The 17,269-nt window shown below is 44.9% G+C and overlaps 3 protein-coding genes across 5 annotated transcripts; 2 read left to right on the top strand and 1 right to left on the bottom strand.

Moving 5' to 3' along the window:
* The first annotated feature begins 1,226 nt into the window (after nt 1-1,226).
* LOC132785752 (essential MCU regulator, mitochondrial) lies at nt 1,227-1,988 on the top strand. 3 transcript variants are annotated; one of them, XM_060792035.1, is made up of 2 exons: nt 1,227-1,705; nt 1,766-1,988. In XM_060792035.1, the coding sequence occupies exon 1, from the start codon at nt 1,338-1,340 to the stop codon at nt 1,587-1,589; it is 252 nt and encodes an 83-aa protein (XP_060648018.1). In that variant the 5' UTR covers nt 1,227-1,337; the 3' UTR covers nt 1,590-1,705; nt 1,766-1,988. The 3 variants fall into 3 exon arrangements, with proteins under 3 accessions (XP_060648018.1, XP_060648010.1, XP_060648003.1); XM_060792027.1 differs by having other exon boundaries at nt 1,770-1,986; XM_060792020.1 differs by having other exon boundaries at nt 1,228-1,705; nt 1,757-1,983.
* Nucleotides 1,989-4,014: 2,026 nt separating this feature from the next.
* On the top strand, nt 4,015-5,543 carry LOC132795624 (skin secretory protein xP2). Its single transcript, XM_060806466.1, has 2 exons — nt 4,015-4,109; nt 4,411-5,543. Exons 1-2 carry the CDS (start codon nt 4,107-4,109, stop codon nt 5,437-5,439), a joined length of 1,032 nt encoding a protein of 343 aa, XP_060662449.1. The 5' UTR covers nt 4,015-4,106; the 3' UTR covers nt 5,440-5,543.
* A 1,294-nt stretch (nt 5,544-6,837) lies between these two features.
* On the bottom strand, nt 6,838-17,263 carry LOC132795535 (uncharacterized). The gene is made up of 7 exons (XM_060806351.1): nt 16,806-17,263; nt 16,393-16,574; nt 15,857-16,330; nt 11,980-15,801; nt 8,364-11,494; nt 8,168-8,268; nt 6,838-8,106 (listed from the first exon to the last, which is right to left on the bottom strand). Exons 1-7 carry the CDS (start codon nt 17,008-17,010, stop codon nt 7,556-7,558), a joined length of 8,466 nt encoding a protein of 2,821 aa, XP_060662334.1. The 5' UTR covers nt 17,011-17,263; the 3' UTR covers nt 6,838-7,555.
* Nucleotides 17,264-17,269: the final 6 nt, after the last annotated feature.

Here is a 17,269-nt window from a genome sequence, read left to right as displayed (position 1 = left end):
TCCTGAGTCATAAAAATGTGCGAGAATCATGTACGTGCGAAATGGCAAACGGAAGCGGAATCTACTTATGCCCAACTCTTGTTGTGGCAATTGCACACAACGAAAGACTTAGGCAACAAACTTACCATGGCTGAAAGTGCTAACAAACAGAGCCCTGAACATAAAAAGGCTTGGAAAATTGGGCCATGGTGGTTGTTCAAATAAAATAATAGGGTTCATACACGAGAACCGCCTAACATACCTAAGCGAGGAAGTAGATTTAATTGCCAAGGATCCCTTGGTTGAAATTGTCTGACGTTAATGGAACTGAATCACCAGCGAGACAAGATAATGACGCAACAGGCAGCCATTGAAAAAAAAAAACATTTTTTATGATCTACAATTATTTATGTAATGATATTGAAGCTGACATTTAGAACATACTTTTTGAAGACACACAAATTTAATTAGTGGAGTGTTTTAAATATGAAGTTACGAGGTAATACAGGCAAACACTTGGTAATCTATTTAAAAATATACATATTTGATTCTTATAACTAAATAGTGATTGAAAAAACATTTCATATGACAATACTATACATAAAGATTCAATTATTTAAAAGATTCCTAAACAAAAAAGTTTTTATATCATTTATTACATTACTTTTAAATTTGAATATATTGAATTTACCGATGGCATTTTCAGTCAATAACTAAAATATCATGGAATGCTACGATATTTTTATTTATTATATAATATTATATGATAATTTTATCATACTACATAAACAAATGCTATTCTTAGTCTTAACATTTTTGATTATGCGTATGATTTCAACTAATCAAAAAAATCTAAGGTTTGACAATTTAGATAGACTTTAATTGTTGGTAATTAGTGAACCCAGATTGAAGTTGGGTTGCAAGTGACGGACCGTTAAACAGACACAGAAGCAGTCGGCACAAATTGTGGCAAGTTCAGGTCAAGTAGATATTATGGATACGGACCACAAGTACCAGAAATGCAGACAAAATGCATTAGACTCAAGCATAGGGGAAGAAGCAGTCAAGCACTTGAACAATTGGCCCATTGAAGTCTCACCAGACGACAGCCAGCAAATATTTGAGTACAGAACGGAAGTGCCATATATGTATGTAAAGCTGGTTCGACGCTCGGAACCGTTAGGTAGAGAGACATGCGCAATGAGTTCTTGAATTGAGTGCGTGTTGCTTAAACAACATTTGGGTATGGAGAAAGTTTTGCTATTTACGTCAGTAACTTTTTTTCAATTAAACTATAAACAATACAAAATCATGGTAAAAAATCAACAAAAAGATGAAACTATTGACTAATATTATAAATGAGAAGAATCCTAGCTGGTCATTGTGCTCAGACTTGGTCCATAAGACGGTGGTATAACGGTTCAAAAAGAGAAAGGCATGAGGGATTGGGTCCTCAACCATTTACAGATAAGCACACTATAATGGGCCTAGCTATAACTATAATACCTGGGATATCTCTTGGGATATACCTCGGCAAGCATTTAGCACAATTTCTGGAACTATCTGAAATTTTCGCTCCTGGAGACGACAGTCGTGAGGACGATGATTGAAAATTCCAATTCATTCATTCTTTTCTCTGGATTCAAATTGTAAATTGGTACTGGTTTTTAAAATATGCATTTAAAATATTTAAATGTACTAAAATTCGTATCAATTGAACAATTGGGTAAATTAATTCCCATAGTAATTTCATTGATTTACATCTCTTTTTATTTAGGTAATTAAGGCAGATTTCAAGCTCCGCGCCTTTGAGATAGGCAATACTTGTCTTTTTTTGCTGGTGGTCAAGAATAGTAGTAAAGGCCCAAAATTCTGGTGAACATGATAGTACTATAGTAATTTGATTTGTACAGCGAGTAAAAAGAAATGTATATGATTTTCTCAGAGTGTATCTCTCCTAAAAGTTATAAACGATTAAAATTGAATAAATTCATGTACAACTATAAAACAATAAAAAAATTTTACAAAATATATTAAAAACTAATACAAACATTTACACTAAAAAAGAACTTAAATTTAACTACACATTTATTAAAACTAATAAGTCAGTCGACGTGTTCACAATACGCTCGAAACTTACAGCAGTTTAAATAAACCATTAAAACTCCCTCCGTAAGCTACTTCGAAACAGTTAAATTAAAGAAAGCCCCGCTTACAAAAGTGTTGCCGGACTAGAGAAAAAAAGTCCAAGAAAAGTGTTGCCACACTGTTTAATATTTTAAAGATGAACAACTGAGCGCGCAGCTTTCGCAGTTTGAAAATCAGAGAGCTTTTATTGTTAGCTCTTTATGCAAGATTAAACGACGATGAAGCTTTTTACATTGACTCAAAGAAACATAATAGCTGTTTAGCTTTGAAATCTACACTAATTAGTATCGGTAAAATCAATTAATTCGCTTTAATGTTGCCGCATCTCGTGCTCCAAATATTTATTGGGCAAGCTTATAGTTTAACTATGGGAATTTTGTAGCGTCTGTTTTTAGATATATTTATTAGATAATTCTGAGCGTAGTGAATGGACAGATTCGAAACAGTCAATCATATGAAACCAGTTATATTTATTAACTGTAGATCGTTAACACGACAGAGACGAAACCTACCTCAAAGTTGCCAGAGTTTTTCGACTTATGTTATGTATGCATTTATTTATAGCAGTAGTATTTCCCTTATGACTTATGTATAATTGGTTAATTACAGAGTAGCCGAGCCAGACGAGCGTTTTGCGAATATTTTTTTTGGTGAATGCCCCTCTGGCAGTGTCTTTGAATGTGACGTATTGACGGACATAATTAAAACGGATTTACAATAGAGCCGCCCCATGCGTGGCCAGGTCAGCAAGGCATTAAGACAAGGGGCACTAAACTAGGCTAAGCAAATGCGTGTTTTGTTGTATGTTCGAATTGAATTTGGTTTAAGACTTATGTCTTAAGGTTTTTAAGTGAAACATGCCATCCAAATTGCATGTATTAAACATTAACCAATATGCATTGATTGGCATCGCCTTAAATACAAGCAAATTAATCAGGTTTTGTCGGCCGTCTGAAGGTCGCCTCCACAGCAACAATACTACGACGACAAGTATGTAGTATAATGCTCCCCAAAAACCAGACTGAACCAAAAAGAAAAGAAAAAGGTGTTCGAACCAATAAATAAGACGAGGGGAAAAAAACGGAAAGAAAGACAAAAATTAATGCCAACTAATGCAACGATTGGGTAAAAGTCGCAAAAAAAAATCCCAAAAATATAAAAGAAATATAAAGAAAAATGAAACTTGTAAATAAGTCAAATAACAATTAAAATAAAGATCAACATGATGTCTACATAACAGCCAGAAAATTAAATTAATGATGGCACGGCCCGACCGGGTCTGAATCTGAATTTGACATGGCAGACGCACACATAAAACATTGGTTATCCTTGAGTTGGTCAAGCAGCGTTTTGGCCATTAGCATTGTGTGGCTAAGACAACAAATTGCTAGGCCAATAAACGTTTTAGCCATAGATGAATATGCATGAGCAGTGTGGGCTAACAAACTTTGACATTTGCCCTTACTCTCTAGGCCCTTAAATTGCTTTTTGATTTATGTAGGTGTAAGATGAGATGTCTAGATGTGTGTGAATGTTAGTGTGTGCATATGCTAATGTGTTGGCGTGTCGCTGGCTACCGGAATAGTTATGTTATTGCTCGCTGCGTCTGCTGAAGACGCTGCGCGCCCTATTGACATTGCAAAACCTTCAACTGGCGGCGCTGTTGATAAGCATTAGAGCGAGAGAGCGTGTCTGCAGCGGGCGAGCAAGAGCGAAAGAGAAAGGAACATATGAGAGATGAGAGGAAGAGATCTCAATCTCCATGCGCAACCGCAACATCGAGAGCAGCAAACGCAGGCCATCAGCCGGCCAGGTTAGCATATGTGAAACCTTAGCGAGTCGATGCGGCGTCACGCTTTGCTGGGGAGCTATATAAACGCTGTCGCATCTGCTTGTTGTCATCATTCAGCGTCAGGCACTTGGTCAATCCAAATCCAACGAATCTTTACTAAACTCATCCACAACAAATATCAACAACAATGGTAAGCAACAATATCAACAACATTATCGACAAAGAAGAAACAAGTACGAGCACAACTGCAACACTCGACACAATAAAACACACTCAAAATTCGGCATTCGCACTTCTGTTCGAGCTTGTATCATCACATCCATCAAGCCACTAAATACATATGTTCGAGTACTGACGAGATGACCTTACAGTTGTTTACCTTTGGCATTGGCCTGCCAATTAACTACTCGCTAATCTCACACGGATCATCAGCTCCACGGATTTTTTTAATCACCACTCCTCATTGCTCTTTTTTCTGTTTCTGTTTGCAGAAATTCTTCGTTTTGGCTGTTTGCGCAATTGCCGCTGTTTCGGCTGATGTCTCGCATCTGAATCTGGGAGGTGGCAACGGCTACAACTACGACAAGCCAACCCCATCGTTCGACATTGACATTCGCTCAGCAGCTGGACCATCCTACTCTGCCCCTGCTCCAGCTCCCGCTCCAATCTACTCGGCTCCCGCACCAGCTCCCATCTACTCAGCTCCTGCTGCCGCTCCTCAGCCCGAGTACCTTCCCCCTGTGCAGGACATTCCCGCTCCAGCTCCAGTCTACTCTGCTCCAGCTCCAGCTCCAGTTTACTCTGCTCCTGCTCCCGCACCAGCTCCAGTCTACTCTGCTCCTGCTCCAGCTCCAGTTTACTCTGCTCCTGCTCCAGCTCCTGAGTACAGCGCACCTGCTCCAGCTCCCGAGTACCTGCCACCTGTGCAAGACATCCCTGCTCCTGCACCAGCTCCAGTCTACTCTGCTCCAGCTCCAGCTCCAGCGCCAGTCTACTCTGCCCCTGCCCCCGCTTCAGTCTTCTCTGCCCCCGCTCCTGCTCCTGAGTACAGCGCACCTGCCCCAGCTCCAGAGTACCTGCCACCTGTGCAAGACATCCCTGCTCCTGCTCCAGTCTACTCTGCCCCAGCTCCTGCTCCCGTCTACTCGGCTCCTGCTCCCGCACCAGCTCCAGTCTACTCGGCCCCTGCCCCCGCTCCCGTCTTCTCAGCTCCCGCTCCTGCTCCTGAGTACAGCGCACCTGCTCCAGCTCCAGAGTACCTGCCACCTGTGCAAGACATCCCTGCTCCTGCTCCAGTCTACTCTGCCCCAGCTCCTGCTCCCGTCTACTCGGCTCCTGCTCCTGCACCAGCTCCAGTCTACTCTGCTCCAGCTCCCGCTCCCGCTCCCATCTACTCAGTTCCAGCACCTGCGCCAGCTGCTCCTATCTTCTCGGCACCTTCCGGTCACAGCTACTCTGCTCCAGCTGTTGAGTCCAGCGGATACGAGTACAACGTGCCAGCCAAGCGTTTCCGTTTCTAAGTGGCCATCACTCCATCCACTCATCGGGGACAACGCCGTTTGTTAAATTAATAAACGGCCTTTGTCCCTTTGTTGTTGATTATTTGTTGATATTATGCAAAGTTTCTGTTGAGATTTTTAGCTAATAAATTTATATAAAAATAAAAAAATTAAATTAGTAAATACACAAAAGTCTCTTAATTACAAAACTAAAAAAACATCGTTAATAATGCACATTGCGTGATACCAACGGCCATATGTATACATATATGAAAATATATATGTATATATATATTTAAATGTGGGGAATGGCAATATTGAAATACTATAAAAATCGAGTGCCATATATATGGCCATAAAATTATGTAAATCCCTGGCTGCTTTTACCAATTCGCAAATGGGGATTATCAAAAGAAATATAATAACAATGAAACTTGGTTAAAGCAATGCTGCAAATTAATGACACTGTGATCAGCTGCTCAGCAGAGAAGACAACAAAGATCAATTTGCAATTTTACTACGAATCTATTAATTTTAATACATTTTCTGATGAAAGATGTCGCATATTTAGCTTCTTAATAAAGCTAAGGATAACTTTTTAGTTTTTATAGTTTTTTAAACAAAAGTTTAGTAAGTAATTTTGTCGTACATTTACGCTTCCATTAGTCGTAAATTTCGATTAAAATTAATGTCTTGATCTTCGAGCTTTAAAATAGTTTCATTCAAACATTTTATAGTATTCAGAGCTTTATAAGTTGCATTAAATTTAAAAATAATCTTTCAATTAAAACGAATTAATGCAATAATTTGTAGACGAAGTAAATAGAAAATACTAAAAATAATTTTAAACTTAAATAAATAACGGATTGATAATTATAGATATTGGGTACAAGTGAAAAAATTATTATCAGCGGAAAGGAATAAGATGTTGAAAGCATCTATTTGATAACAATTCGATTGTGGCGCAAAGTTTCACTGATTTGTGACCAGATAAAATGATTTCGCATATCTTAACCTGTGCATTCAATAGATCAAAAGGCAATTTTATTTGCACGCACATACATACATATATATTCGGGCCAAGTTGAAAGCTGCTTGGCCAAAAGTCATTGTAGCTTATGCAAATATCAAAATGTTGCATACAGTTAGTTATTTAGTTAACACACGCTCGCCACATTAATGTTTGCTTATCAATTTTCGAACACATTATGCATATGCAAGAGATTTGCAGCGAAAGCCGATGAGAAACACCCAAAGGTCGAATTTCGTGCAGATGACACTCTGGCAGCAAATAAAAATTTATGCGATTTAATTATTAATTAATCCATTGATTATAGAGACGTTGTCAATTCAAGTTGCATTGACTTAACAGAATTGATTGTTTGAAATGAAAACTCGAATTTGTATTTGTTTTGTTTTTTATTCAACTAATATTAAATAGTTTTGATGATTTGATTCTCTTTTAATTTCAATTTGTATTTAGTATACGTCATTAATTCCATATCATGTTATATTTATAGTTGCAATAACTCGTTATAATATGCATTGTCAATTAATTATCTTAATTTTTGTATAGTTTACGTTAGTTTTCTATGTATATTTTATAGGGTAGTGTGAGTGTGTGATTGTGTATAAATTATTATCATTATTGTAGCAATGCTTCCTAATTGATATCGCGCGCTCGATAGTTTTGATATGCGAGCATATCGAGGGAAGATTGAAACTTTACACTTAACATACAATTAAACTAAAATACTTAAATTGTTGCAGTTGCTGTAGAAGCGACTCTAGGAGCACATAGAGAATACATTCACGAAAATAAAAGCCTAAACTTAAAATAAATTAAATATATTCATTTAGAACATTTAAATTAGGTTTGACATCATTGCCTAGACCCACATAAAGGGATCTGTTCTATATGCACTTTTCCATTGCAATCATGATTGTGGTGTGTTGGGTTGTGTGTGTGTGTGTGTGGTTGTGGACTGTAATTTGCAATAAGTGGCCTGAAGCGAGGGGATAGCCAGGACCCCTCGTCGTCAAAAGACAAGATTCGGTTTACTCTACACATATACAGTACATTCCTATATATAGTCAACTACATTATATACAAGCTGGCGGCTCTCGGCGGCGTTTGTTATGTGTCATAATCATCCTGCTGCGAGCTAAAGTAGCTCACCAAGCCGCTGAACTCACCGACGCCCCCTCCCACACTGTTCCCTGCAGTCGCATTGCTGCTGTTGCCATGCGCCGAACTGGAATCCTCTTCGGCAATGGCCGCTGGCGAATCTGCTGTTGAATCACCCACAACAGCTAGCGGCGATTTCGTATTGGAGTATGCTTCCAACGTTATTAATTTTTTACTCGTTATCACGGATGATTTGGGCAATGCCGTTGGCGGCAACGGCACTGCTGGAGGAGCTGCTGGTGTTGCTGTTGGCGGTGGTGCTGCTGATGGCACCACGTTGACCACAGGTGCTGCTGATGCAACCGACGCTGGAGCAGAAACAGGCGCGGGCGGGGCTGGCGATTTGCCGCGTGTTAATACGGATACAGAATGATTTGTAGGCGCCACTGAAGATGATGTTGGCGGCGGCGGTGCACTGACAATCACTGAGCTTGGCGCCGATGCATGCGCTGGAGGTGTGGTCAGTGGAGGTGGATAGTAGCCATATGGTGGATAACCGCCTAAATTAAGAGAACAAGAGTTAAAGCAAGTTGATATGGCTGATACCAAGTGACTACTTACGTGCTCCCGCTGCATAGTCCACGGCTCCAGGTCGCATATTAGGAGCACCTGGGGGTCCAACACGCGGCGGATAGTTGGGATTGCCATAAATGGGAGGCGCTCTGTATATAAATAAAATAAACATTAAGTTAGTTTGTTACTACATAATGCAAGGTAAAATACAAAAGCAAATGGATATATAAACGGTTCCACTCACCTGTAGGGATTTAGATGCGATGAGGCATGACGAGCTGGTGGCGGTCCAGCGCCATAGACGCCAGCCAAGGCGCCGGGCGGTGGCGGTCCACCGTGATGCTCGGGGCCATGCAGATAGGGCGGCGCTCGTGAATTAGGCGCACTTCCACCAGGTGCTCCCCCCGCCGTCGAAGTGGGAGGTGCACCACGCAGTGGAGGCGGTGCTCCATAGGTGGGTCTCAGTGCTGAGCTCGGCGGCAACGGCTGGCCATAGAAACGCGCCAGTTCCGCACTGCTCGGGTACATGCCACCGCCAGGTGGCTGTGGCGGACCACGAGCATGTGCGGGCGGCAATAGCGAGGGCATCGGCATGCGAGTAATGACAGAGGGCTGGGAGACGACAACTGGTGCATCCTCGTGAGGCTTAAAGAGCTGAGCAGGCGGTGTCTTGCCTGGCGTCGTGGGCTTGTCGCTGCTCACACTGGAGGTAGCTGCGGTAACGGCAGCAGCAGTCTGTTGCTTTTGCAGCTGATCCCGCAGTGGTGTGACCTTTTTTCGACGTCCACGCGGCTTTGTATCGGCTTGCGGTGGTGGCGGTCGCACTGCCGCAGCTGCAGCGGCTGCCTGCATGAGATGAGCTGCTGCCACTGGCATCGCCATGCCCAAAGGCATGCGCTGCATAGCCGGGAGCGGCTGTTGCTGAGGTGGTGGCGCCGCATAGTTGGCACGGCTCAATGGCTGACCAAGAGGGGCAGAGAGCGCGTTCTGCAGTAGCTGCATTGCCGGAGGAGGCGGCGCCAGGTGACGCTGCAGCATGGGATGCATGCTTGGCGGTGGACCATGTTGTTGTTGGCCCGGCGGCGGAGGTAACAGCGAAGCTGGCAGTGCTCCGGCTGGACCATGGCCGGGGAACTGATGGCGCAACAGTGGCGGATGCATTGTGGGCATAGGCAGACGTTTGCGCATCGGTTCCTGCAGACCCGACGCACTAGGCAACTGCTCCGGCGCCGCGGGCAGCTGTTTGGGTGGCTTGGATTTGACAGGCGTTGTACGCAACACTTCATCCGGAGCGGGCAGCTCACGAGCCGCCGCTGCCGCTGTGAATTGCTCCTCTTCCTCGACCATGCGGGCAATGGCATCCTCCATGTCCTCGGGTAAATCGTCGGGCAATTCGTCCAGCTCCGATTCATCTACATCGTCGAGATCATCGATAGCCTCGCCCTTGCGCTGCAAATAATCAATATCCAGCACTTTGGCTTGACGTATCACGGACAAAGGAACCGTTGACAACGAATCTCCTCCACCTGCTGCCCCTGTCTTGCTGGGCGTGCGTTTTTCCGCTCCTGCTCCAGCTGCACCCGGTGCCCCCTTGATGGGCGTGAGACGTGGTGTCGCCGCCAACTTCGCGCCCTCGGCATTCTTCTCTGCCAGCATGCGCTTAATCTCCTCTTGCTTTTGGATGAACTTCTGACGCTCTTCGGGCGGCGTATCTGGACGATGTACGCCTGGCTTAATGCCACCATCGGAGCTGTCGTCGTCAAAGTCCTCGATGTAAGCGTAGCGCCGGCCACGTGTTCTCGTCCGCTCATCAGAGCCGCCGCCACCGCCAGCACCACCATCATCAGAGGAGGCAGGCTTCTTCTTCTTCTTGGTGCCCCCGCCAGAGCTCGACTTGCCTTTGCCCTTGCCCTTGCCAGACGACTGCGCCTGCGCCGACGATGTCGTTGTAGTCGTCTTCTTCAGTGGCTGTGAGCGCGGCTGTTTGCCGGATCCTTTGCCGGATATGGGCACTCCATTGGCACCAATTTGCTCATCTTCGTCGTCCTCCTCATCTTCCTCCTCGCTCTCGCTGATATCGTCGTCCGAATACTCCAGTTGCTTGGGCTTCTTGGTCACCGGCTTCTTCAGCTTGGGGGATTTGCGTGCGATAGCCGCCGATGCCTTTTTAGCGGCCGCCTTCTTGCGCTTTGATGGCTGCCAAGCGCCATCCTCACTCTCACTGGTCGTGTCATCGCACAGATCGGCGCTGTCCATGTTCTCGCTTAGCTCAGAGCCGTTGTCGTCGTCATCGGTCTCGGTTTCCGTGTAGTCGGAATCCTCCTTCTTCTTCTTTTTCGACTTGCTTGCCTTGGAGCGTTGCTGCTGCTCCTCCTCACTCTCATCGCTCTCCTCCACCACAAACTTGCGATCCTTGCGACGCTCACGTGCCGCACGCCTCGCTGCTTTGCGCTGTTTTTTGCCACGTCCGGGACGACGATAGACTTCTAGACTGGAATCAGAGTCATCTGAGGCAGATTGCGAGCTGTCATCGTCGGAGAAACTGGATGTCTTGAAGTCCTCATCACTGCCGTGATCCTCCTCAGAGCTGACGTCAAGTGTGGTCAATTTGCGTGCCTTCTTTTTGGCCGGCGGCGCCGCTTTGATCTTTGATTTCTTTGCTGCTTTAAGAGGCTGCTCATCTTCATCGTCATCGCTGTCGTCGTCATCATTGCTGGACTTCTCGTCTGAATCTCGCGGCAATTTTGCAGCCTTACTCTTTTTCTGCACTTCAGACTTATCATTCTCCTCCTCGTCAGGCGGATCACCTTCATCGCGACGCGTCTTCTCCTTGTCAGCTTCAATGATTGTACTAATGTCCTTGCCTCTACCCAGATTTCCAGCTCCTGCCACCTCATCCATTTCCTTCTTGAGCGCGGAATTGATCAGATCATCGTACTCATTCAGACGATAGCTCACGTTGATCTGTCTTCGTTTGCGCAGCTTGTAGATGGGTTCATCGTCCGAATCCGAGTAGCTGCTGCTGCTTGTGCCACTGCTGCTAGAGCTGCCAGATCGTGCGCCAGCTCCGCCCGACTGCTTACCACTTTTTGTACCACTGCTGCCACTATCCGACTCATCATCCTTGCCGCCCCGTCGACGTCTCGTGCCTCGTTTCGCTGCTTTTCTGTTGCTACGTCCATCGCCTCGTCTTCGTTTGGTTTTGTCTGCTTTGCTGCGCTTATTCCCCTTGCTGGAAGCATCGTCATCGTCATCGTCGTCATCATCATCCTCATCATCATCTTCATCATCGTCATTCTTTTTGCGGGCATGCTGATTCGATCGTTCTTCCAGCTCGCTAGCGGTTCGCGCTGCTGCGGCTGCAACTGCCTCGCGCTGCAAAGGAAATAAAAAGTATTTTGGTACAGGAATTCATATGTAACATATTTACTAACCACATATAATTTAAGTATAGATATTATTGCATTTCTCTTTTAAAAACTGATATGATTAATAAGAGAAATTTTTAAAAAATTATGTTTTTGATTTAGCTAGCAATAAAAAAAGGTAATTTCTTTTTTTGAGATCTGTTTTAGAATAACATTATGTTTCACAAGTTTCTCAAAATCCTTTTTAAATTATAAATCTATAATTTGGTAGCGATTTTGTTTTTGAATTAAGTTTTGTTTTAGAATTTCCATAAAATGACAAAAAATAATTTATCTTGAATGAACCCATCAAGAAAATATTGCAACAGATTTTAACAAAACGTCTTTAAAGAGAATCAAGATAATCAGTTTATTATCTCGTAATCGGTAATCAATTTAAAAGCAGAAACACTTTATCCAACAGAAAATATAAAATAAATGCTGTTTGCTAACCTCGGCTTCCTCGGCTAAGCGTTTCTCCTGCTGCTTGCGTGCAAAGAGATCATCGAACTGTTGCAGCTTCTGCTCCAGAGCGGCAATCAGTTGCTCCTGCTGACACGGCGGACAATGCCAGTCGCCCTCGGGTATGTAGAAGAGCACAGGACTTAGGCAGGAGCAGTGATAACCTTTGTTGCAGTTCGGCGTATCGCAGAGCAATATCCACTCGGGGTGATCGGATTTGCCACACTTCTGGCACGATTCATCGGCTTCCGCTGCAGCAGCGAAATCCTCTGCATCGTCGGCATTCTCTTTACGCAATGTGCGAGCACGTTTCATGGGCACCACCTGCGAGTCGTCCTCCAGCTCCGATTCGGGTGAGAATTCGTGATCGGATTTGAAGAGCGGTGAGCCAGGATCTGTTTCATAATGCGGTGGCTCTTCCTCCTCCTCCTCACTCTCGACTTGCTCCTCGGAATCTGATGACCAACCACCATCCTTGCCAGGACACTTCTTTTTAATCTTTTTCTTTGTCTCCTCCGCTTCGCTGGCCGATTCAGCGGACTCCGATTCACCTGAAGGCTCTAGCACTGTGGGATCTGACTCCTTTTCGGCTTTCTTCTTATTCTTGAGCTGCTGTTTCATTGTGCGCAGTGCCACCTCCTCCAACTTGCGTCGCTCCGCCTCCTCTTTGATCTTTTGTTGTGCAATGCGTCGCGATTGTCGCACAGGTGTCTCCGAGTCGTTGGTATCAATGATATTGGTGGTGTCCACTTCGCGCTTCTTTCGCGGACCCCGACCACGCCCAACTCCAGGCGTTGTGGCTGCTGGAGTCGTTGGCTTTGCCTTTGTCGGCTCATCCTTGGCTTCTAAAGTCTTTGGTTGTTCGACTGGATCCTGTTTTGCTTCCTCTTTGACTGGTATCTTGGCTTTAGCTGCAGGCTTGGCTGCTTTAAGCGGTTGCTCCTCCTCTTCTTCCTCCTGCTCATCATCCTCTGACTGCTCCTCGATTTTCAGCGGATCTTCCTTAATATCTGGCTTGCTCTCCGCGCTGACTTTTTCTTTTGGGCCACCTCTGGTACGCTTCGGTTGCGGCAACTCTGTGTGAACTACAGCAGCACCTCCACGACGACCAGAGCGTCGTCCCTGACCCTCAGCAGGCGGCGGAGTTTCCTCCTTAGCTGGTGGTGGCGTCTGCTCTTTGACTGGCTTTGATTCCTCCAATTTAACTGGCGGCGGCGTCGCTGACTTGGCGCGTTCTGTTGCCTCTTTTTTGGCTGGCAGCGTATCCTGCTTGACTGGTGAAGATTCCTTTTTGATTGGCGGCGTTTCCTGCTCAATTGGAGCAACTTCCTTCTCCAGCTGCTGCTCCTCAAACTGCTGCTCATTATTGCGCTTCAATTTCTCGCTGACTGCAGGCGGCTCCTCACTGGCGCTTGGTTCCTTGGACTCCTTGGCTTCCTCGCTGCTGCGACGCTTTCGTTGTTGTGAAACCTCAAGCGGTTGAGGAGCGGGCAACGATGCCACAACTGTTTCACTATTTGTGCGCTTACGAGGTGTTGCCTCTTCGTCACTCTCCTCCTGACGTATTTGGGTGAGCAGATTTTTCTTGAGGGGCTTTGTAACGGGTGACTTCTTCGGCGGTGTAAAGGGCACAGCTTCAATCTTTTCTGATGCAGCTGCAGCTAGTGGCGGAGGTGTGGCTTCATTGGCTTGTTGCGGTATCGTTGACGCAGGCAATGGGTCTGTTGTCTTCTCAGGCGTCTTTTTCAGCTTCTTCTCAATTATTTCTGCCAGCGTTGGCTTCGTCTTCACCGGATTGGACTTCTCCAAATGCCGTTTGGGCGCAATAATTTTGCGACGACTGCGTGCATCTTCTTCACCGCTTGAAGAAGTCGTCTCCTCGATCTGCGTTTTCTGTGCTTCAACCTTGCGACGCGCCTCCACGTTGGTAATCTTTGGTCGCATCTTAATCCGCTTTCCACCCACGTCCAAGTCGTCGTCATCGTCCTCCACTAGCTGTTGGCCAGCCGCCTGTTCTTCCTCCGGCAGGGGTTCGGCATACACATCGATTTCGCTTTCAGAGGTGGAATGTCGCGGATTTGGTGTTGCGAAATCGGTTAGACGGCGTTTACGATTTGCTTTTTGTGTATCACTTTCAGGTGTTTGGTGTGATTTGGAAACGACGCTTGACACTAAAGTCTCGGGCTTGACTTCATCCGATTGTTTTGATTCATTTATGGTTTCAGTTTGTTTTTCGTTGGGAGTCTCCGATTTGCGTCTTGGGGCTGTGTTTTTTGAGGTGCTCGGCAAGTCGTCTTGTACTGGATCGGTTAACTTTGCTATACTCGTTTCAACTGATTCAGCGATGTTTGTAGGTATTGCCTCAACGGTTTTAATCGTTTCTTCTTTGTGAACCACAGAGCTTTCAATTTGCTTAAATTTTTCAATGTCATTCGCAACTGATTCGCCTTTTGCCATCGATTTGATAGTTGGAAGACTTGTGTTTTTAATATCAACTGCTTGAACAACGTTTTCAACTGTTTTCTCAGCAGTAATCAACGGTTGAATATCGGGTTTTGAGCTTAATTCAGTTGTTGCCATCGTTGCGCTGCTTTCCCCTGATTCCTCAACGGATTTCTCTAACTCTTCTTTGCTTATTGCTTGTACTACTTGATTTTTGCTTTCATTCAGGACTTTTTCCTCTTTGTCCAAAATTGCTTCAACCGGTTTAGATGTTTCTGTGTCTTCTGTTTTCTCATTTCGTTCGGATTCATCGCTGTTTTGAACGCTTTTTTCACTTGTTTCTATCACCTTCACTTTGTATATTTCCGGTGCGCCGTCCTTCTCTATGGCTTCGCTGTTTTCCTGCTTTTCTTTTTGTTCATTTGAGATTTCTTTTGTTTGACAGTTGTATTCCTTGCTTGGTTCATCTGTTTTATCAATCTCCTTTGATTCTGGAGCTTTTTCTTCAAGTGCAGTCGCAGTTTCCTCATTTTTAACACATACTGTCGAGTTGTTGGCTGTCGTCTCTGCTACTTCGTTCCCATTTGCAAATGGCGTCTCCTTTTCCTCCTCCTTTGTCTCTGCAGCTGCTTCATTTGGCTTTAGACTCTCGCCATTGGTTTTTTCAGGCTCCGCACCAGATTCGTCAATACTGTCGAAGATGCTGCGTTTCGTTTCCGGCTTTGGTGTCTGTTTAATAGGACTGAGCTTAAGGCAGCCTGGCTCACCGAAAAAGAACGTTGCCTTTGGCTCTGGCTTCGATGTGGCTTGCTCACCATCCGTTTCGTTCTTGCCATTGCCAACAAGGCAATCGAAGCCGTTGCCTTCACCAAATACAAGAAGTAAAGGCTCCTCGACCGCTTCGCTTACTGCAGCATCTCCATCTTCCTCATCTCCATATCCAACGAGAAATTCTTCATGCTCTGGAGCTGCTTTGTTGTCTCGACCCGCACCCTGACCACGTACAATGAGCGTAGGTTCTTCAATAGCTTCGCCCACTTCGTCATCATCGTCGTCATCCTCGTCGTTTTGCTCGTTCTCATCTTCGTCAGCCGCCGCACTGTCAAGGGACTCCTCCTCGCCGTCAAGTGATTCCTCCTCCTCCTCGCCTTCATCTAACTCTGAATCTTCCGAGTCCGCCTCATTATCATCCTCTGACTTGGTGCTCTCATACCGACTGGGTTTCTTGATGCGCTTCGTGTCCAGCAATGTGGGACGCTGTTTCTTTTGCTCCTCCTCCTCCGCTGTGGAACTACTGTCCACATCCTCCAGCGGTCGCTTTTTGGCAGGCGCTGGCGATCCTCCGAGTTTGGCTTGTGTAATGAGAAGTGGCTGCAAAACAGATTTACTAAAGCAAATGCATAATACTAAAATGCAATATACTCACCTTAACCTTCTTTTGCTTGGCTTCCGGCTCCTCTTGTTGCTGTTCAGGCGTTCGCAGCTTGATTTTTAGGTTGGGCACCTTAGCTTCATGCGAATTGTCATCTTCAACCTGCTGCTGCTGCACCTTCTGCTCCTCATTTGGCGGTGGCTGGGCCGCATTACTACTGCCGCTACTGCTACTTGTAGTATCCTCATCTGCCTCGCCAATGTCCTTAGATGGCAGCACAACTTCATTACCACGCAGGCGGGCAATTAGATTGACGAATTCATCGCGATTTGTGGCCACCACCTGCCAGATTTCCTCATCCAAGTGCTCCTGATAAATACGCAAATTGCAATCGCCATCCTGAGTCAACCAATAGGAATGTCCCAAACGATCGCGACCAATTGGCTGCGCACGTAATGAAGCCGCATTGACGGTGAGAATATGAGCGCGAAATTTCGCATTACGTTCAAACTGGCTCTCGAGCAACTCCTAAACGATGGCCAAAAAAGTTAATAGGTTTGATTGCACTAACATTGATTTATGTTACTCACCCGTAGAACGCGAAGCTTGACTTTTAAGCTAGAGTTGCGATAACCAAAGCGTTCAATTTCCCAGGCATCCTGCAGAGAATATCCGAAACAGAATTTGCTTACCGCAGATTCCCAGCTTTTCTCATGAACTGTTTTGCGTGTCTTGCGCAACAGTTTAATGTGCAGGTCTCTAAGTTCGGGCACTGTAAAAAAAATGAATTGTATGTTATCGAAATGTTGTGTTGTGTTTTGTTTTTCTTTCAACATTTTTTTACGGTCTCCGCTTTACTCCATACCAAACAATAATACAAACAAACAAGCGAACGCTCTTTTCGTTTCGCTTGCTCTCTCGCTCTCTCTTGGTCAAAGTTGCATAGATTTGTATGCACGCACATATACACATACACAAGCTACTCACACACACACGCACGTACCTTCGTCGTTGTTTGTCAACCACTCCTGCAATTGCTTAAAATTTGGCAATGCCAAGCCCAAATCTTTAGCGAATTTTTGCATAAACGCACATATTACTGCAAAATCTGGATCATTAGCACATGTGTGCAGCGTTGTAGTTAATGCATCGTCATCTTTATCTTTACATTCTTCTTTACATTCAGCCGAGGCTGAAGACGCCGCCATTTTTCATGCGTCTGCTGTGTTGAAAAAAATATGTGTAGCTCTCTCTTTAAAACTTATTGTACACCACAAACTTGCAAAAAGAGCAATTCAAATCACTAAGCACGCACGACATTTGTTTGCACTTTATGCACGCCTAATGCACAACATTTTTGTTGCACAAATTAGGCATTGTTTAAATCACTTTATGTAGCACTCGTTTACTTTATTTTTCAACGCATGAGAACCGATAGGCGACCGATTAATGGTGGTGGTCCAACCA

This window comes from Drosophila nasuta, chromosome 2L (genome assembly GCF_023558535.2).
Source record: "Drosophila nasuta strain 15112-1781.00 chromosome 2L, ASM2355853v1, whole genome shotgun sequence".
Taxonomy (NCBI): Eukaryota; Metazoa; Arthropoda; class Insecta; order Diptera; family Drosophilidae; genus Drosophila; species Drosophila nasuta.
This window is presented reverse-complemented; position numbering and strand designations above follow the sequence as displayed.

What these genes read in the sequence shown, in the direction of transcription:
- LOC132785752 (XM_060792035.1), top strand. Translation starts at nt 1,338, where the DNA reads ATGAGAAGAATCCTAGCTGGTCATTGTGCTCAGACTTGGTCCATAAGA.
- LOC132795535 (XM_060806351.1), bottom strand. Translation starts at nt 17,010, where the DNA reads ATGGCGGCGTCTTCAGCCTCGGCTGAATGTAAAGAAGAATGTAAAGAT. An exon ending in GTTGACAAACAACGACGAAG is followed by an intron (nt 16,575 to 16,805) that starts GTACGTGCGTGT and finishes TTTTTTTTACAG; the next exon opens with TGCCCGAACTTAGAGACCTG. An exon ending in TCAAGCTTCGCGTTCTACGG is followed by an intron (nt 16,331 to 16,392) that starts GTGAGTAACATA and finishes GCCATCGTTTAG; the next exon opens with GAGTTGCTCGAGAGCCAGTT.